This window comes from Parasteatoda tepidariorum, chromosome 10, assembly GCF_982258835.1.
Source record: "Parasteatoda tepidariorum strain Cologne lab strain chromosome 10, Ptep-v5.0, whole genome shotgun sequence".
Taxonomy (NCBI): domain Eukaryota; kingdom Metazoa; phylum Arthropoda; class Arachnida; order Araneae; family Theridiidae; genus Parasteatoda; species Parasteatoda tepidariorum.
The window spans coordinates 72,915,879-72,937,562 of record NC_141764.1 but is presented as its reverse complement, the minus strand read 5'-3'; the positions used below and the strand labels follow the sequence as shown (position 1 = coordinate 72,937,562).

The 21,684-nt window shown below is 26.2% G+C and overlaps 2 protein-coding genes across 7 annotated transcripts in view; one reads left to right on the top strand and one right to left on the bottom strand.

Moving 5' to 3' along the window:
* LOC107453291 (cilia- and flagella-associated protein 36) overlaps positions 1 to 2,063 on the bottom strand; it is a 29,242-nt gene extending 27,179 nt beyond the window's left edge. Inside the window, exon 1 of the mRNA XM_043049860.3 lies at positions 1,871 to 2,063. Within this exon, the coding sequence (XP_042905794.1) occupies positions 1,871 to 1,976 (106 nt within the window). The 5' untranslated portion in view covers positions 1,977 to 2,063. The remainder of the gene's footprint in view (positions 1 to 1,870) is intronic.
* Positions 1,982 to 20,545, top strand: PIG-H (Phosphatidylinositol glycan anchor biosynthesis class H). 6 transcript variants are annotated; one of them, XM_016070074.4, is made up of 6 exons: positions 1,982 to 2,100; positions 6,962 to 7,208; positions 11,206 to 11,284; positions 15,043 to 15,170; positions 18,693 to 18,776; positions 20,236 to 20,545. In XM_016070074.4, exons 2-6 carry the CDS (start codon positions 7,005 to 7,007, stop codon positions 20,305 to 20,307), a joined length of 567 nt encoding a protein of 188 aa, XP_015925560.1. In that variant the 5' UTR covers positions 1,982 to 2,100; positions 6,962 to 7,004; the 3' UTR covers positions 20,308 to 20,545. The 6 variants fall into 6 exon arrangements, with proteins under 6 accessions (XP_015925560.1, XP_015925558.1, XP_015925561.1 ...); XM_016070072.4 differs by having other exon boundaries at positions 1,982 to 2,116; XM_016070075.3 differs by having other exon boundaries at positions 2,052 to 2,220.
* The last annotated feature ends 1,139 nt before the right edge of the window (positions 20,546 to 21,684 follow it).

Below are 21,684 nucleotides of genomic sequence, written 5' to 3'. Positions count from 1 at the left end.
ACTACTCTACCTCGCCTTGTTCCACCTTTCGCCTTGATTTGATAAACAAATCACATAAATCTACAACATCAAAATCCAAACTGCACTGGAAGAGCGACTTCATTCACTACCACACAGCTATTCCGTTTCGTGAAACACGACGGACAACGAGTCAGACTTCTCCTTCACTGGAGGGGGAGTGTGCGGCGACTACTATAAGTTTCCTAACACTCCTTGAACTGTGTTCTCCCTTTTCCATGGCGGTTAGAGCATACTACTACGACATCAAAAGTCTTTTGTTCGAATCTTGCAGATGACCAAGAAACATTTGTCACTCACACACACTCTCACCTCCACATAATTTATACAAAGTGTTAAGTAATAACTGCTATTAATACATATTTTTTAAATATTTCTCAAAGAATAAATAAAGAAAATATACTATCTCAGAATTCGCAATATTATCGTCGAAATAACAATATCCCAGATAAAAGTCAGAACAATATCCTAACCTGAGTAATCCTTAACAAGAAATTAAAATTAGTAAAACCTATTTAGTTGACGGAAAGAAAGTGAAATAGGGTAAAAGGTTACTATCAGTACTTGATTTATCATAAGGCCTGAGACGCCCAGACCTAGGGCCCCCACATTTCAAAAGACACCCTAAATTATACAACTATTTTTTTTCCTTGTGTTCTTCCTTAAGAATTAAGATATTTAAGTTAACAAAAATTGAAATAAATCTAAGCTCACATTTAATAATATATCGTAAATTACTTGCGTTATAAATAATTTAAAAACACTTCATAATTAAACAACTTGTAAATTTTGTTAAAAGTAACGACCAGGGGGGGGGGGTCTCATTTCTCGGTCAGGCCCTGGTTACTGTGAGAAAATCAGAAATCAAACTGATTTTCAAGTTTAATCTTGTCTATCTCAACAGTAGTTAGTCAGATTTCGATATCTTCCTTCCTTTCTAAATATTTATATTACAAAATACTTCAATTCTTATTTATATAACAAAATACTAAATACTTCAATTGCGGGACACCTTGTATCAAACTGATTTAACTGCATGTTTATATTTTTAAAAACTCAAATTAAGCACTACAGTTCAAAATGATTTCGTGCTTTAACGGGTGGGACTTTGAATTTTCGAAATATTAAAAAGAATTTCGTTTTATTATTTTTTTACAACTTAGGGTTATTTAATAGTACTATAACTATCATTATAGACATTTCAAACGCCAACATTTTTAGCTTTTTCTACAATATTTCCTAATTTAGTTCATTCATCTCTAAAGTATTAAATTTTTGTAAAAAATATTATAAAGAATGCAAACAGTCTAAAATTTAAAAAAAAAAAAATTTAAGGAAGCTTGACTTTATTTCCTAAGTATATTTATGACATTTTAATCTCCTTCTCTTACTCATTTTTTATTTATAGTTGAATTCTTTCATTAGCACAACTTTTTCTAAGAAAAATAAAACGCTTAATAATTAATTTAAGTATTTTACTACTATTTCAAAATGTTATGTTTAATAGAACTGCAAATATCTTTTTCGAATTCTTTAATTCAGATTAAATAGATTTTTTACTGTGTTATTCATGAAAATTGAAAAATTTATATATTAATAAGGGGAAAAAAAATTCGCTGAAGACACTTTTGAAATTTGATCACTATTATAACATAATATCATATATTTACCTTTCATTTTTTTTCTTTTAAATTGCGTATTATTCTCACTTTAATGAAATATTTTACTATTATATTTCTAAAGACGTCGAACATTTTTCCTTAACCTTATTTTTATAAGATAACAATTAGAACTAAAAATTTGCAATCATTACATAAATTCTAATAGTAATAAATCAAGAATTATATCTTACCAACGGATTTCTGTTCGATAAATGTTAAAACCGGAATATTCCATATAGGTCCTCTCAAAAATTCTACTAAAGAATCGAAGACCCATTCCAACTGCTCTTCCGCCATTGTGTTACAAAATCGCCATACAAGTGCGAGAAAAGTGGAAAATTTAAGTATTGCTGGTAGCGAATCTGGCAGAGCGGAACACAACACAACCGTTACCAAGGGAACAGAGAAACAAGACGACTGGGTTAATAATTATATAAGTAAATTTTAGTTTTATTTTTAGGATTTTATGGTTCATTTAGACTTTTATTTCAAGTTTAGTGTATTTATTTTTTAGAAGCATTTATCAATCTTAGTATCGTAGGTAATTTTAAAATGACCTGTCCATTGTTTACCTTTACACTAATTTACTTAGTCTTGAAAATTCAAACCATAGCTTCGTGATGAGCAATATTTCGTTTGTTTGTTTTTTTTAATATGGTCTGACATTTCCCTTAATTGAGTAATAAAGTTTTTGTAATAAAGAAATGTGTCTCTGAAGAAACGTGTTTGTAGTTGGTAGCTTCGCAACGACAAATTGTTTAAGATTTAATTAAATGCAAATCATAGTTTGAGAATATTTCCGCATCGATATTAGCGCCAAGTTTCGGCGACTAATCGGGCTGCAGCCTGCTGCGAGAAATTAAAAGCAAAAAAAAGAAAAAACATTCTCAGAAGAGGACCAACTCAGAAGGGTATAACTCATAAACACCCTAAGGCACCTATACTCTTTTGGTGCCTTGGCAATTGCAATTGGCATAAACAGGTACTGATACGGGAATATCCACTATTGTTTTGTTCAAACTTTAGTTGTTTAAAATTTATGCATTTTTTTGTTTAGTAAAATTTTTATGTAAAATTTATTAGGTCCCTCTCTTATTTTGGAGTTTTTCTCACAGAAAACAAGGAAAATTACTTAAAAGTGAGTTTTTGTAATAATAAGAAATAAAATCATTATAGAAATAATAGGATATTGAAAAATTTTAAACAACAATGAAAGCTCCAAGAGGCACCTAGTTCTACCAACACCCCCTAAAGAAGAAAGCCTAACAACTGATTCTCACAGTAACTAAGACATCAGGAGCTGTGGGCTCTGGTGATGTTCTGGCTTTTCTATTTTCTTCCTGAATATACACACAAGCAGAATCCTTTTTTTAAAGCAATGAGGTACTTAACACCATATGTATCATGTTATAACCATTTTATTGACATTTAAATGTAGTTACTATTAATTTAGATTTAATAGAAGTATGACTTTAATGTAAAAAGTAGTATTTAATTTTTATCCTGTTCAATAAAGAAGTGAAAAATCTCTAGTATTAGGATTTGATTTTATATATCCTATATTTGTAATTCAATTTATGTACGAAACTTATCAATGAAGAAAATCAACGTTTTTATAGTCAGGGATCTGTCCAGAATAAATTTACTACCGTTTAGCAGTACTTTCACAAATTCAACTTTAGGAAAAATGGTAGTTTCGCAAAATACTTTTAAAAAAGCAAGTACTCATGCAAACTCAGTTCTCATTGCAATCTATGGAAAAGAGCTTTTCTGCAAGCTGTCTTTTACAAAAAGGTCAAATAGTGCAATGTGGTAAGCCTAACTGGTCTCTTACGCCATATCAAAGCGAGCTTTTTTTTTACTCTGAGTTTTTAAAAAGGAAATTACGAGCCCTCTATAAACTTTGCAGGAAGTCAAAATTCGAGCATAATTCTAAACATTTTAATATTATCTTCAACACTATTATGAATTTATTTTAACATACCTTTATTTTTTATGAACCATTTTTTTCTCTGGGAAACTTTTTTTTTTGTATGACCTAATCGAAAATGTTCTCATAATGAAAATAACTTTTAGTGCTAGTACTGTAAATGCACGTTTTTATTAAATTCAAGTTGAAATTTAACTATGGACAAATTTGGGAACTATTTTAAGCCCAAAATTTTACAATAGCAAAATTATTTTTTAATATATGGGGGAAAATATATCGAAATTTACCAGTCATAAATAATTTTTAGTGACAATTTTTGAAAATATTTTTTTATTTACGGTAATTTTGTGTTGATTTTTTTTTAAATGTAATTTTTAATTTTCACAAATTATGTCTAAATTTTCACAAAATAGGTACCTCTCAAAAAAACTTAGACACTGATAGTGTTGTTTGATTTAAATAACTGTGATGTAATGTTTGTTTTGATTGTAACAATCATATATTATACATATAAACAAATTCATTGTAAATTCTTATAATTTTAAGTATTAAATTGGCAGTTCAAATGTCTGTAAACATGTATGAAATTTGTTCCTATCCGTCAATGTCTCTTGTGATGAAAATGCCTTTTAAAAAATTCGATCAAAAGTAAATAATTAAGTGGAAATATTTCCTATTGCACAGATTCTAGTCTGAAAACATACAAAGTTTCCTTCGATTAAGTAAGAGTATTATTCAAACTTTTGTTGCTATTTCATTACTCCTTCATCACGTTAGGAAAAAAAAAATTTAGATCTTAAGAAACATGCATAAAGGAAAATACTTATTTTGTTAAAAATTACTTGTATAATCTCTGAGATATGTTAATTGCACCGAGAGTAGTAAACAAAGCTTGAGAAAATAGCCGTTAAAATGTATTGCACTGTTAAAAAATTTGGTTTAATAATTGTAAAATTAAGTCCTTATTTTTAACAAATAATTTTTTATCTTTGACGAAAATGTGATAATAATGTTAGGAATATATATCCATAATTTTTTAGGTAAATGAAACGTCAATTTTATCTGAATAAAAGAGAAGTACCATAGTTTTTTATCTACTGTGTCACATGGTTACGATTAACCAGTGGATATTTAAGACGCCTAAGCCAAGACTCTGGATTACCATTCTTTTTTAAAGAACTACGATGGACAGTCTTTGTTTTTAAGACTGTTAAATGTGATATCTAAATGAGGATAGGCTATACTTTGTGCTATGCATTACTAAAACAAAATGTGAATAAAGGTGCATAAACTGATTCACTATACTATGGGCTCTATAAACAAGTACCATATTCAGTGTCTAAAAACAAATATAATTGTTTTAAGAACATCTTCAATAGGAGGTATGATTTAAGTTTCCCTCTTAATTTTAATGCAAATTATTTTTCAAATTTTCAATAATTTGATGCTTTTAGTACAAAAAAGCTTAATTTATTTTATAAATTGCAAACCACGAATAGATTCTTATTTTATAGGATTTCTGATTTTGCAGATTTAGATAAATGTATCATTAAAAAATTAAAATCTTTAATGTAAAAAATTATGAATTATGTATGTATGTATGAATTATTATGTATGTAAAAAATTATGAATTGCAATTAAGATAATTCAGTTCTTTTCTATGATTGCTCTCCCAAATATTAAATTCAAAGTGCCTTTTAAAAGCGAAAGTAGAATCTTTCCTTTCTGCATCAATCAAATTATTTTTAAGTTAACTCGTCACTTTGGCTTCGTTGTCCGCTTTCTGAGAACTGCTCCATGTAAATAACGTATTTTATTAATATTTTCCTCACAACTGTGACAAAAATCAATCCAGATATGTTAAAATCATAATAATGAGAAGTATATAAACAAAGTGCTTTGCTATTTTATTATTTTTTTTTATAATCATAATACTTCCCACTTGTTTAAATTATATTATTATATAAAAAAGTACAAATTCCACTTTCTGTATGCATCAAATTACTTAGTGCACTAAAATTTTATTTATTTATATTTCAGAATATATTGAATTTTTTTACATTTTGCATATTTACTTTAAATTATTACTATAACAACAAATCAGTATAGTTATGGATCAAAATAAAATGGGAATGGCTGTTATCTAACAAATATGTGTTGAATAATTAAGTGAAAAGGAATCTTATTCATTTACTTAGTTAAGAACCTAGATCTTTTGAAGATTATTAATTTTAGTATCCCTTAAAATTAATTCATTATTAGTTTTAGAGTCCCATGAAGTCATTTAGGCTTTGCATCGTTCTAGAAGTACGCAAATTGAAGCATATGGGTAATTCGATTAAATCATGTTTTGGCTTATTGTTGGTTTCTTCAATTTATTTTGTAAATATAGTTATTTAATGATGTTATAAATCATATATATTATTAAATACATAAAAATAAATAGAATGAATTGGATGGTCCACATGATTCGAATGAATGATGACAATACAATAAAAAAGATATTATTGCTTTTTAGATCCACTGAAAGAAGAAAGCGGGAAGGCTGCGGTTGAGATGGGTTGATTCAGTGAAGTCTTGTTTTCTTGCACTTAATTTTATTTTATAACCGTCGTTGAACAGCCGACCCAATTTTTGGGTTTACGACTACTAATGTTCAACTCTGTAGCCTTGTTATTTTGAACCCAATCCAGAAGCAGTGGTAGGTGGATCATGAGTTAGAGTCCCTTTGCTGTCAGGCTAACCGTGAGAGGTTCTTGTAGTCTTCTCCATGTAACGCAAATGCAGGTTAGTTCCATCAAAAAGTCCTCCAAGAAGGCAGAATTTCTTGCACTTAATGAAAAAATTGAAGATCAAAGATAAATTGGAAGTTGTTAGAGAAATCTTCAACGAAAGGCAATGGGCTGTCTGACCAACTATGATGATGACGATGATGAATGTTGTAAATCAGTTTCTTCTGGTACTGAGGTAATCCTATACTGTGTTCATGCCAACATATAAATACCCATTTTATTTACTCGCTGTTCAACAAAAAAAAAGATAGTAAGAGTTTTGGCTGCCACCCAGTTACACAGATAATCAGAAGGTTGCTGTACTAATGAACATTCATGCACTGATACAATAACATCCCTTACTTTTTGTGAAAAACTTTAGTAATGCACTTTCATATAATCTTTTACTTTTCTTGTAAGATATCTCACATTATTCTTGGAAAGATTTATTATAAAAATATTTTAATGTTATGAGCTTTTTGAACAAAATATGTTTTTGTGTTTATAATACCAAAACATTAATTTTAATGTGTAGAAATTTAATATCATTATTACATAATCAGAAACTTTTATATTTTTAGAGAATGAGTAGATGACAAATGTAGAGCATAGTGAAGGTCAGAAATGTGCCAACAATCAAATTTCATCTGTGTTGAAAGAAAAGCTCAAGACATTTATGGAAATGCAATTAAGTTAAGAACCATCACACACAAACGATCAGATTACAAGGAATACATCATATCAAAAGAAGCATTTAGTATTAAAAGATGGCTCATTCTAATGATGGTTTTCAGTTCCTTTGCCTTTTATTGTGAATTCTATAATACTGTAAGTATAGTTGATTAAAAAAAAAACTTCATTTGCTTAAAAATAATGCTGATTGAAATAAAAGTTGTTAGAAATTTTGAGCATATGAAGCATGTTGACTTTTATTTCCATCTCCATATTTTTGAAGCCAACTAAGTTTTTTTTAATGAAATAGTATCTTACTGCTTATTTATTTAACAGCATGTATAGTTTTTTTAAGGCATTTCCAACTATTGTGGATTAATAAAAATCAAGAAAAGTTATTCACTGGTCAAAAGGACCAGTTGTTAAAAGATATTGCTATTCCATACACATTTTCACTGCTCAGTCTACACGTCTCTATCAGAATTTTTTGAAAGAAAAGTTAATAAAGTGAATTTAAAAAGAAAATTACAATACAAAGAATGAACACTATAAATAAAAATGTGAGAATTTAAATACAAGGAAAACAAAATCTAAAGATACGCATGTTAGCAAAAACGGCACTTCATCAGGAGACATACCGCCTTGCCAACATGTTAGAACCTTTCTGTTGTCAGTGGTAAAACCAATAACCGACAGTGCCCCGAAACTCCATAATGGAAAATGAAATAAGACAATAATGCAATACCTTAAAAGCATATTGGCAAGGAGGTATATCCCCTGATCAGGGATGAGATTTTTCCGCTTTTTAGCGGATTTCCGCTTTTTTCACTTTTATCTCTTGAATTTCAGCTTTTTTATCAAAAATTCAGATTTTTCTAAAAATTTCACTTTTTTTTCATAAGTATTCCGCTTTTTCAGAAAATTCACCGATTTTCAAAGAGAAACGGAAAATTCAAACTACATAGCTACCAATCCTTTCTCATTTTTACTTATTTTAGCTATTTTCTCTCCTTTTACTCGCAGCAGATAAGATTTTCCGAATTTTTTACCCGCCCTCCAGATAGATCCGATTTTTGTAGTTCAAACGAAACTGCTTCTGACAAGCCTTTTAGAGGTCCCAAGCCTGGAATCTGCTAATATCTCGATTCTTATTCACACGATTTTAATATCAAACATAGCTTTTCATATTTGCGTGTTGCGATTCTTATTCACTCGATTTGGATATTGTACGTTGCGATTCTTATTTACGAGATTTAAAAATTCGATATTGTGATTCGTATTTACATCTTTTTAAAAACCTATGTAGCGATTCGTATTCAGGCAAGTTTAAAATTCAATGTCTTGATTTGCTCATGCGGTTTATAATATCAAACATTGATTTTCGTATTTATAAGTGATTTTAAAATAAGGCATTGGGATTTGCATTCTAAAAATTATGCATCATGATTTTTATTTATGCAATCTAAAAATTACACATCATGATTCGTATTTACGCGATCTAAAAATTATCAATCGTGATTTGTATTTACACGTTTTAAAAATTCTATATCCCAGTTTGTATTTTCACATTTTCAAAATCGTATATCTAGTTTCATATTCATGTGATTTCAAAATCCATAATTGTTATTCATATTCACGCAATTTTAAGATCAACTATCGCGATTCTTGTAAGAAGTAAATTTTTTTTTTAGTTAGTTACAATAAAGGTGACTGTGTTACAATAAAGGTGACTGTGACTGTGAAACTGGAAGGGAATATATTCAAAACTTACATTCTGTGCTTGCAAAGAAGAAAAAATAGGATTTGTCACAAGATGTTTGAAGATGGACTAACGACTAAATATAGCAAACATAAAAGATGTAGCAAACAAAAGCAATCACTTAAAAAGGGATTTAATTAATTTTTTTCTTGGAAAAAGAGTTAATTAACTCATCATCAAAATTTTATTTATAATTGCTGTTATTTATGCTATAAAATACAAAATTCTTATCAAATAAGAAACAATTATCTAAACAGTTGCTGATTGTTATGTAATTTTTCAAACTAAAATAGCAATTTTAGTATGTTTCAAAGGGCTCTAGTTAGATTAGACTATAATATGAACATAATGATTCGGTCCATTGTTAAAGTTTTTTTTCCAATATAATTTAAAAAGTAATATTACTGATATATTTGCTATAAATCACATAACAGTATTTATTAAAAGAATTGAAATATTAATGTATATTCTCAGTAGTTTTAATTTGCTAAACCAGGTAGTTTTTCAAGTAATAATTGTCTCTTATGTGAACTGAGGAAAAATATAATTTCCAGCTTTATTTTCTCATATGGTAATTTTTTATTTTCACTAAATGTTAAGTATCAATGTAATCATTTATATAATAATAGATTAGTACACAATTGTATGTCAACACATTATTTATTACCTTAAACTGTCTGGAATTTATTATTAAAGGGTTGCGCTTGCGTAAAATTTACTATCGTGGAAATTCAGCTTTTTTGCCTTTTGGCTAATCTCATCCCTGCCTGATGAAGTGCCATTTTCGTTAACTATAACATTAGATTTCATTTTTCTTGTATTTAAATTCTGGCATTTTTATTTATATTGTTTAATTAAGAAAATTTTTGTTAAAGTGCTTTTTAGCACTTTTCTCTGTTTTATTGTTTTTAAATTAAATATTGTTCTTAATTTTTGTTTAATTCTATTTTTATACTTTGATTGATTACACAGATGGAGTCAGGCTTGAATGAACTGAAAATCTTTCTGCAAACACATCTCAATTGAGAAACATGCTGCTAGTAATTTACTCTTGTAATTAGTTCCAACCCTTTCGTTTCCACCTGACTATGACAAAAAATTTTCGAAAGTCCGTAATTTTTTTTGAAAGTGTTTTAAATTTTATGAAACTCAATATTTATTATTGTACAAGCATTTTCTTTAAACTTTAAGATTTCTTTAAACTTGAGCAATTTTTCAAAGATTATTGACTTACCAAATTTTCTCTTGTTATATTCGAATTTTCTAAAATTGATGGCAGGGTAGAACATTGGAATTTTAACCTTTTTATATGCATATATAATGATTTTTTTTTTTTTTCATTTTCACTATGGTGGCAAATTTTCCGCTAATGCTATTTGCGCAGTCATGTATATTATGGATATCTGGAATGAGTAATGTGACAAATTGCATATCATCCCTTTATATCAGTTGATTGTCCAGAGGCCTACTGATAATTATTTTATGCTGGCTCTAGTCAAATTTTAGTGGCCTCGCATCACCATTGATTTTGAGCTCAGAATTGTACTTCAATACTGGACTCATTTATTATCCTATCATTATACATTGCAGTTTCTGGAACAGATATTGAAAATATTAGAAATATAAATTTTCTTCATTTTAAATTGTTGTTGGTGACATTGAGTGCCTTGAACAATTTGAAAAGGGTGTTATCTGTTGCCAAATCAAATAGACTCAAATTTTTATCAACAAATTCTTGACTTGGTGGATATTGATACCTTGCAAACTTTTTTATGTGAAGATTTTTGTGTGTTATGATATCTATGCTAAAAAGATCATCAAGCTTTGGTGACTTTCGGGCAGTGGCTAGCAAGTATCTAAAAAGAAAAAACAATTTAAAAAAGCAGCTTGAAAGGTACTCTTATCCCAGATCTACTGATATCTATATATTTTAGTGCCTTAGTGATAGTAGTTAATATAAACAGGTTAGTGGTACAGAAATATCTCCCTTTTTTATTGAATATTATGCAATAATTTTCTTTTTATGTAAAGTAGAATTAAAAAAATTTTAAAAGCACAGTATTTATTTTTGATTAAAAGATTGTTCTTTTTTTTTCATCTCAAAAAATAATTCTTGTAAAAAATTTTAATCTCAACAAAAAGATATTTAAATAATAGTTTTGAAACTTCACCTGTTTTTGTTTCTTTTTGCATAAATTAGCATTGACTATTTGAATACCATGAAAGGTATTTGAAACTATACTCATTTATTGACAATGTCTCATAGTTGGTGTTACGTAAAAATATAACATTTTTATTGAATAAATTCTTTGAAGGAAACTTTTGTATATTATATCATTCTCGAAGTAATTAGCTTTTACATTATTTTAAAATTCTTTAAATGTTTCTATTTAGGATACAAGCTACCTTGGAATTTTTTTAATTATCTTGTGCTTTGTTTTGATACTCAAGTTGCATCTTAAAGTAAAAGAAGGTAAATATAATGTGTAATAATAATTATTTTAATTATAAACAGTTAGTGATGATATAGGTTATTTTTTAACATTACTGTATCATATTAATATTTATTATATTTGAAAAGACATTTTTCAAGAATATTGCTATTAGTTTTGGTCAAGGAACAATAAGTTTCTTGGATAATATTACAATGAACTCAAGCAGCTCAGAAACAGTTTAGGTTATCTTGTGCTTTTAAATTACAAATCATGCAAGACAGTTGTTTTTATGTGTTTTAACCTCTTATTAAAAAACTGTAAATAAAACCACTGTAAGCAAATACTAAAGGAAATGATCCATTATTTTTCTATTCAGTTATTTAGGATCTCAAAATCTTTAGTGTGTGTCCTTGAAAATATTTTCTTTGATAAATAATTCAAATTGTGCCATTCTTTTCATGTTTGGGACCTCCCAATAAGTAATTAAGAGCACAAAAAGCTTTGCTCTTAATTTTATGCATTTGTTAAAATTTGTCTATCTTACCAATAGATATGTTTATTATGTAAAAATAGTGAATATTTTACATTTTATGATTTTTTTTGTATGTATTTCTGACTTTATTTATCTGTTACTTAAGTAAAACAAGTTTTAATATCATTTTAATAACTGATTGTAGTTAGATATAAACTATCTCTTAACTTAAATGTCATATTCAGTTTTTTCAACAACTATTAGTTAAACATTTATCTCATATGTGCTCTTTTTTTTTAAATGATTTATAAAAACTTTTCAACTGCTGCAAATCAACAATCTTTTCACTTCAACTATAAATCTTTTATTAGCAAAATGAAAGAATTGCTAGAATTTCTAAATTTATGCTAAAATTCAACTCTTTTTCATTTGTATAATAAAACAGTGTTACGATTAAAAATGCGAATTTTTGCTATTCATAATAGAAACAATAATTTTTTATTAATCCGATTATTAGTTGATTTAATTTATCAAAATGATCACTTAAATAATACATTGTTGTGTCTTATTACAATATTGTATTGTATTAATATGATTATTTTACTGATAAGCATAAATTAAATACAATATCTGAATTTTAAAATGATTTTGTATACATATTAACAATTATTTACTTAAAGGATTAATCTCTTCTCTAACCATATCAATCTTTTTTTATTTAAAGGAATTTGACAAATGATTCACAACTGTAAAGTGTAATCATTTTGTTGTTCAAAATTAAAAAATGAAGATTTGCTTTATTTTTTTTATTCAATTATTGAGGATCTCAAAATTTTTAGAGTGGATCCTTGAAAATATTTTATTTGATAAATAGTTCAAATTGTGCCATTCTGTTCATGTCTGGGACCTCCCAATATTATGTCTAGCTCTTAATTTTACGCATAATTTACATTTTATGATTTTGTGTATGTATTTCTGACTTTATTTATCTGTTACTAAAGTAAAACAAGCTTTAATATCATTTTATGCAGTTAGATATAAAATATCGATGTAACTTAAATGACATATACAATTTTTTCAACAATATCTCAAACATGCTCTTTTTTTTTTTTTTTTTGCATACATCTCAACAACTACGAAATTTCTGTAGCTGATAATTTTAATATATGTTTCTTATTGTGTTTAATTAATGTTAATTAGTAATAATATTGCATTATATACTTTTTCTGAAAATATGTTTCTCAGAGGTAGCTAAGATATATTATTTTCCAATAAATTAGACCTGAAAGAAATTTGAACACTAGTACATATAAATTATTTTAGTAGTTATAAAAGTCAGACGCACAAATGCTCATATTTAGAAGTTCTGATAGACTTCTCAAAAATATTCTGTTAGCTTCAAAATTTCGGTTTTAGTTCACTACTTCTAGAAAAAATATTTTACTCAAACTTGAAATTTTAGAGGGTATGTTCAATGCAATAGCTCTGTTGCTTTCTTTATTTTATCATTTAGTTATTATAAAATTATTTTATTTCAGACAATTTTATTAAATTTAAGTTTGTGCTCGTTAAATTTCTACACATGCTCGTTGGCATTTCTCTTTTGTGACTACATAAATTTACATACATTGTCCACAGGTAGTTAAAGCGTTAAATTAACAATCTTTTCACTTCAACTATAAATTTTTTGTCAGCGAAATGAAAGAATTGCTAGAATACCTAATTTTATACTGAAATTCAATTCTTTATTATTCTTTATAATAAAGCAGTGTTATGATTAAAAGTGCAAATTATTGCAATTCATAATAAAAGCATGTTTATAATTTTTTATTAAAATTTTTGAAAAAATATTAATGAATATGAATTTAGTCAATTTTATTTGTGATTTACCAGAATGATAAATCCACTTAAATAATACATTGTTATAAATTATTATTATTATTATTATATTGCATTTTGTTAAATGATTGTTTTACCAATGAGCATAAACCAATATACAAATTTTAAAATGATTTTACATTTATGTCAACAATTATTTACTTAAATGATTAATCTCTTCTCTTACTTATCTATCTTTTATTTTTAAAGGAATTTGCCAAATGATTCACAACTGTAAAATGTAATCTTTTTGTTGTTTACAATTAAATAATGAAGATCTGCTTTAATTTCCAAATGTCATTTTCAAAATGTTGTTGTAGCTCATTTACATCGCACTAGAGCTGCACAGTGGGCTATTGGCGACGATTTTCAAAATGATAAATCCACTTAACAAATGCATTGTTAAGTCTAATTATTATTTTAATATTGCATTGTGCTTAAATGATTATTTTATTGACAAGCATAAACTAATATAAAAAATTTTAAATGATTTTACATTCATGTCAACAATTATTTACTTAAATGATTAATCTCTTCTCTTACTTATCTATCTTTTATTTTTAAAGGAATTTGCCAAATGATTTTTAACTGTAAAATGTAATCTTTTTGTTGTTTACAATTAAATAATGAAGATCTGCTTTAACTTCCAAATGCCATTTTCAGACTCGATTAAAAATAAAACTTATATAAACTTTATATTACGATACAATAATTTAATTAAGCATATGTTGTTGTTTTTTTCATTGCAAATTTTTATTTTCAAGCATTATGATATCAATGTCTCTACGACATCATTTTAACTGTTGGGGACATTGATATATGTTGGCATTAATTTAACTAGCACTTCATAAAAATAATTTGCAACTGAGTATAATAGCTATTTCTAATTTTATAGTTAACGGTTTATTAGTTTCACCAATGTATTACTTATTAAATTAGTTAATAAGGTTTTCTGCTCTCTTTATTTCTGTTAGCAGTTTATATGAGTTCTTATTATCTCTGATTAAAGTTGATATCTTTGATTTGATAAGTTGACATCTTTGTTTTGATAATCTTTGATTAAAATGAAAGATATTAGTTTCATAAATTGTATTTAATTTGTTAAGACAAAACTTCTTCATGCAACACTAGATTGTTTTTCCAAAATTACTACTTAAAAAATTTATTTTTTAAGGAGAAAAATGTTTATAAGATATTATTAGAATGTGTCAGCCAAACCTATAATAATTGTGAGGCCAATTTTATTAGTATAGATTTAGCTTTCAGTGTTACATGTGCTACTTACTTATTTTGTAAAAATATTTCTATAAATTCATAAAAGTTTCACTTTTTGAAATTCATAAAAAATATTTAAAAAATTGTCTTTGCAATTAACGTTTTTTAAAAATATTTTTTATCTTTAATTATTTAAGCAAATTTCTCTAATTATTTTTACATCTTTTATAGAATCTTTACTAGTAATTGCCTCCCTTGGACTTCAGTTAACAACTACCTTTGTTACTGGTAGAAAAGCTTCACAGTTTTTTCACCGACATGATGTTTATGATATAGTTATTAATGAAGGTTTCTTCATGGTAAAGTTTAAAAAATTGATTTTTATTGTACCTTTTTTGCTTAAGTATTCAATTTTATAAAAACTACATTATAGCCTTATTAAAAATTTGTTATTTTTATAATATGTACTAATACAAAGTATGTATTGCAAACTTCTCAATTTTGTTAAAAATCTTGAGACTCTTTACTCTTTTTATTTTTATATTTATTCCTAAAATAATTCCAAAGAACCGTCATTTAAATAAAATTACTAAATTTAAAAAAAAAAATTCTCTTATCAATGTTAATAATTGTATAAAATATTTTTCAAGGTATTTAGTTCTTTAAAATTTTGATTATTAATGAATTTTTTTTATGGTATATTTAAAAAAAAAATTTTTTAAGCATATTAAAATTGCGTTTAATATGTTGAAATTGTAATAATCCATGGAAATTGTTTTAAAAAATATATGATTTTCAAGCACGGTGGCAAAAATTATCGACCAAATCTGCTGCACTCTCTGAGTCTCAATTTGTCTGCAACCTCAATGTAGTCAGACAAAGAGTATTGTAAAAATTCAGGTTAATTTAGCATGCAAGTAGCAAAATTCAAAAAGATATGGTCTTTAAAAATCATACATAAGAACTTTATATTTTTTAAGTTGAATTTTATGCAATGATACTAAAAAAATGGAATAAATCCCTAAACAGTTAAGCCTGTAATGAAGCAACAGGAAAAAGAATTTTTGAACTTTTTGTTCTTTGCTGTGTTCTTTCCGCATCACCCACTGAGTTGCGGGAAGGTTTCTGCTACTTAGCATCAAAGGTATATCTATGTGCTTGTTAGAAATCTCGCTAAAACTTAACAAACCTGCAGCATTTATAAGGTTCTAGCAAGTTCATTATTTATTACTCACTATTAGTTTGTGATTTATGATTAGTCCCTAAATAACCAAACTTAAATCAGTGTTACTCTGAATCTAATGATTGCACTCATTGATTATGAACCAAAAGCATGTTTATTTTTATATTTCTTTTATTTATGACAAATTCTCCTAACTTAAGATAAATGCTGTTAAATTTTTATTAAAACAATAGATTGGTGCTAAAATTTATAGTTTACAATCTTTTAAGTTTTAGAAAGAATTTGTTATTTAATTATCTCTTCTTTTTGGAATTTCTTATATAAAATTAGAGAATGTTTGCTTATTTTAAAGAGTTGAATTCTTAATTTTAAATCTAGATCTCTACTCTTTGGTATTCAATTCATAATTTATGTTGCAAGCTTCAAAGTTGTCTTATAAAATCTTGACATTTTCTGATGTCTTTTCTAAATCTTGAGATTTCTTTTAAGTAATATTTTTATTTATCCTAAATTTGTTCCACGTAAATATTAAAGTACACAGTCGCTGCAAAATTATTATTTTAACTACCACTTCATCTATTTTAATTTTTTTATTCTCTATTTTAAATACCAGTTTTAACTCAATTCTTGCACTTCTCTAAATATATAATATTTCGCATGATATAATTTCTAAGGTGAAGAGTCATTTGTTATATTTTAATCTGTGGAATTCATTGTTAAAAAATTTCGTTTATTGTATGATTTTCTTATTCAATTAAGAATAACATAATTTTGCTGAATAAGTTGCCTTTAACTAAAGTAGTATTGATTAATTGTAACAATACCCAACTTTTCTTTTGTTCTTTTATTGCATTATCATACACTTTTATTTTGTTACAATCTACTAAAAGTGTTTAAGCATACTATTATTAAGTTATGCAAAAATATGATTAATCATTTGCTTGCATTAGAAAAACTTACAAATAAAAAAAATCAGACAAGCAATTTTTTACAAAAATTTTTTTTCAAAATCTAAGGAAAGTAAACCAATTTTTCCTAACAATCTTATTTAAAGCTTGTTCATAAATTTCTAGTCAGTATTTTTTTTAACTAAAAATCATTTGTGTTAACTAATTTACCATTTCCAATGCACAAAACTAGCTTTAAAAAATTCTTGTTGAACACACGTTTTAGTCAGTTATTTTATCTAATAAATATTTTTACCAGTGTTGCAGTGCTGAATATTTTTATACCAAAATATAGTCTCTACAGCTATAAAGGGGATCAAAAAAAATTTAAAACAAGATAACAAATGACGAATTTTGTTTCCTACCAAAAAATTAAGAGTCTATTGAAGATTAAACATAGCAGAGTTCAAATATCAAACAGAATTTATTATCATAATATGAATTCTCATTTTTTTAAGGGGAAAAGAAAATATTGGGTGACATTTTGTAAACACTGAAATTTATGGATTTAAGAACATTATGTGTTATAAATATATTTTTGTTCTACCAGGTCTTAAAAAAAGGAAATTCTTTTAAAAAAATAAAATTTGTAAATAGTTTCCTAAATGTTTAATTATTTTTTGATAATTATTTGCAAATAGCTGCTTGATGAAATCTTTTTGGAACTAAGCAAAATACTATTTGAGATTTCTTTCCATCAAACTTTTTAATTATGACTTGCTAAAGTTATCTTTCACATTTGATTTTCAACACCATCCTTCTTCCAATTTTTGTAATTACATATTTATTTTCTGAATCAGCACATTTTAAATATTTTGCCTCTGATCAAATAGTTGTAGTTTATAACAAATCCAATATAAAATAATTCTTAGTGGTCCCCCATAGGAGCAACCAATTATTAACAATCCAGTGAGAAAGAGTGCAAACACTAATTTGATTTTATGTTTTTTCCTATGCTTATGTTACAAAATAGCTTAGTTCATAACAATTTTAAATGTTAAATATTCTCTAAAATTTTTCACCTTTTTTTTTCTTTTGCTTTTAATATTTGTTATAATGTTTGCAAAAATAATACCCTCTATATTAACTACATAAAAACATAATAATAAAATTTCGATTTACATGGAGATTCAAGTGTTAATTTTATTATTTTTTTGAAAATGAAAGTATTTTATTTGTTAAATTTAGTTTGTCTCCTTTTTTATTGTTATTTTACATAATCAAATGAAGGTGCTTGAATAGATCAATGAAAATGTGTACAGTCTCAAGTAAACTTTTAGTTTTCGGTCCCTTGAACCAGAAACTAAATTTCTTTAATTCATACACCTGATCATAAACTTCATGTGTATATCAAATAAAATATTGCCCTTTTGAAATTATGAAATATGCTGCTATAAGCACGAAAACTTGATTTTTTGGAGAAAGAAATTCAGATTTATGAAATGAAAAAAATAAGATCAAAGTTCCTGAATACCATTCTAACTTTAAAAAAAGTACTGAACTGGGATATTTTATCAGTTTATTAATAACAATTTATTTTTGTACAAAATTGTATGAGTGAAAAAAAGGAAGAAGATATTAAAAATTTACATTTAGATGCTAGAATATACTGGATATTAGAATAAGAATATATTTTTACCACAGAATCACTACCTAATTAAAAAAATAAGAAGATAACTTCTTTATTCCAATACTTCTGCCAGATTTTCATTTATGTTTAAAATGACATGTTCATACGTTTTTTTTTACAGCAAAGAATAATATTTTACTTGGCCATTTTGTTACAAGATATGAAAGACCCATTGAAAATTAGCAGCATTGTTCCCCTTTTTCAGGTTCGCAATTTTATTTCTTCACTTATCTAATCACTTACTTTACTGTGAATTTTTATATTTCATATTGTTATTCTGAACTCTAGCATTCTTTTGTTTTATAACATTTTGATTTAGATGTTGTTTAAATGTTGGAAAACATGTGTGCTCATTTCATTAGTGACACAAAATACTCTAAATAATTTGATTCATTGTTATTACACTAACTACTAACTTGTATTGTTTTTCTTAAATTAACAGCAATTACATTCCTAGTTGTTAATAGTTTATATGATAAAGGTTTAGTTGCTTCAAAATTTAAAGTATAAAGAACAATAAAGTAAACATTTTGTAATTCACAGTAATCGAAATGAGATTTTATTTCCCTCTTTAGCACTAACTAAAACTAGGGAGAAATATTCATTTCACTTCCATCACAATATAAGAAAATTATTCTAATATCTTGTTAGACAAATTTCATGTTTTTAAAAATTACTTGCAAAGATTACCAAAATTTTATTAATTCAACACCAGGGGTTAGGATCCCCGTAACTCCCTTGTGGCTATGGATCTTTGTGTAATAGAATTTATTGTACTTTTCTCATTTTCTGTTTTAAATGTTATATAAATTCTTTGTTTTAAAATGTTAAATTTTAAAATAGGCAACTTATTTAACATTTGTTAGATTAAGTATCTATTTTAAAGAAATGTTATATTTTTAACTTCTCTATTTTAAAATGTTAAATAAATGCAAAATTATTTCATTTCGATCTATTACAAGTATAAGGGGTAAAAAATATTTTTACTGGTCATAAAGTTAAAATTAATTTTTCTCACCTTAGGAAATTTGATTATTAAACACTAAACAGCTTTTAACTTCTTATGAAATATTAACGCTGTTCCATTTAATGAGAATAGTTCACTTTTTTTTTTGCCGAAATTGTTTTTAAAAAATGATGTATTGAAACTTGTTCATTTTGTAAATATCTACATGAACTATTTTTATATCATTTTGTTCATATGGCTTTACCCCTTAGTCGGAAGATATTGAATAATTTTTTGCTGCATCAAATAATAGTTATGAATAATTTTACAAAAAAGTTATTGGAATATCTGGTATTTCTACTTGTATAAATTATTTTAATATTATTAAATAATACAGCTTTTCTAGATATTTTTGAAAAAATTTAAGTTTAAAATTGAATGAAGTTGAAGTTTAAAATTGATATAAAACTTACTTGTAATTTTGTCAACTTAAACAATTGATATTCTGTAATAGTTCAAGTAATTTCTTTAAGAATTAGAATGATTTATTAAATCCTAATGTCATAAAAATCATCAAATTAGTTTAGAAAAAGAAATGGGGATTTTTTGACTCAGGATTTAAAACTATCAAAGCTAACTGAAATGTTTTTATAGCATTTGCATAAGTATAATATTTTTTGCCTACAAAAAAATTATATCATATGACATTTTGTTTTAGTACACTTTTCCAAGATTGAATTGCTTAGAAAAGATCTACAATGGAGTACAAGCTTCTTTGCAAACGTCTTAACATTTATATTGATGTCTTGGATTAATTTATTCTGTTTTGTACAACTTTATTGTAAACAAAATATATTTGTTAAAATTAGTGATCAGCAAAGCTCAGTGCTGAACTTTGCTAAACTTTTTACTAATATGTGCTTCCTTTCATTCATGTATTGTACATAGCATTTGAACTTTGAATGTACTTTGTAGAATTTATAATGAGCAATGTAATATCTTATAAAGTCTTAAATATTTTTTTGTTATGTTCATTGAGTATTAAATGACTTTTATCATTTTAAAAATGAGGTGCCAAATTCTACAGATAGTTTTTTATGAACATGAACCTGCCTTGAGTATTGATTTACAACCTGTAAAAAGGAAAAGTCATTTTTGTTTGGGTAGTGGGGTTTTGATTTTGATATGGCATGTCACCTTACATGAAGAAGCAGGTATAAACATTAAGTTTAATTCTGAATATGATCACCATTTAGTTCCACTAAATATTGTTCATTTTGCACCAACTGATAATTTGCTTGTGTCAGGAAATGAGGGTATACTGATTCTTTGGAAGCTGAAGATCGTAAAAATAAAGATGGACAGTGGGTTCCTTTCAAAATATTAAGTAGCCAATTAAAAGACATTTTTGATATCAGTTGTTCAGCTTTCCACAGAAAATAAAGCCATTATAAGATATTATTAAGTTCTTAACGTGTTCTGTGATGCAAATATAAAAAAAAAACATTATGTAAACATTCGTCAGAAAATCTAGAAAGGTATTTCTAGATATAGAATCTAGAAATTCATCTTTCCATCTCTTTCACTTAAAAAGTTACAAGACTTTACAAATTTTGTACAGTTTGTCAGTTGAATGTTTATGAATTTATGGTCAATGTAATTTTAGTTTTTAACTTTAAAGCTGTCTAATATTTTTCTTTCTATAATGAATTTACCATATTTGACCTAATTTTTGATCATTTAAATCAGTTTTTCAAACTTGTCATTTAAGAACTTGTTTTTGAAGCCTAAAAAGAACACCTGTTTTTGCAAATTTATAAAGACTAGAGATGACCGTCCTAGGTTTTTTTTCTTACCAAGTGGGAAAGATTCTTTTTCAGAAAGAAATATCAATTATTAAAACAATTTATAATTGCAATCTAGTTAAAATACTAGTGTTAGTTTTCAAGTTTTATTTATCGATCAAGCACTCGAAAACTGAAAAGCAACGATTGTAAAAAAATTGCATTTATTGAATTTCTTAAAAAAATTAAAATAACTATGTATTTACAATTTTTTATGTAGATGAGTGTAGTAAAACCTAATTTTATAATTAAACAAATAACTTTTAAAATTACATCAAGTTTTATTTATACTACTGAGTTAATAGGTCATATACTAAACATAT

Bases quoted from the DNA above. Each gene is read 5' to 3' on its own strand.
- PIG-H (XM_016070074.4), top strand. From the start codon at position 7,005: ATGTGCCAACAATCAAATTTCATCTGTGTTGAAAGAAAAGCTCAAGAC. The intron at 7,209-11,205 runs GTAAGTATAGTT...GTTTCTATTTAG, and splicing joins ATTGTGAATTCTATAATACT to GATACAAGCTACCTTGGAAT. The intron at 18,777-20,235 runs GTTCGCAATTTT...ATTTTGTTTTAG, and splicing joins GCATTGTTCCCCTTTTTCAG to TACACTTTTCCAAGATTGAA.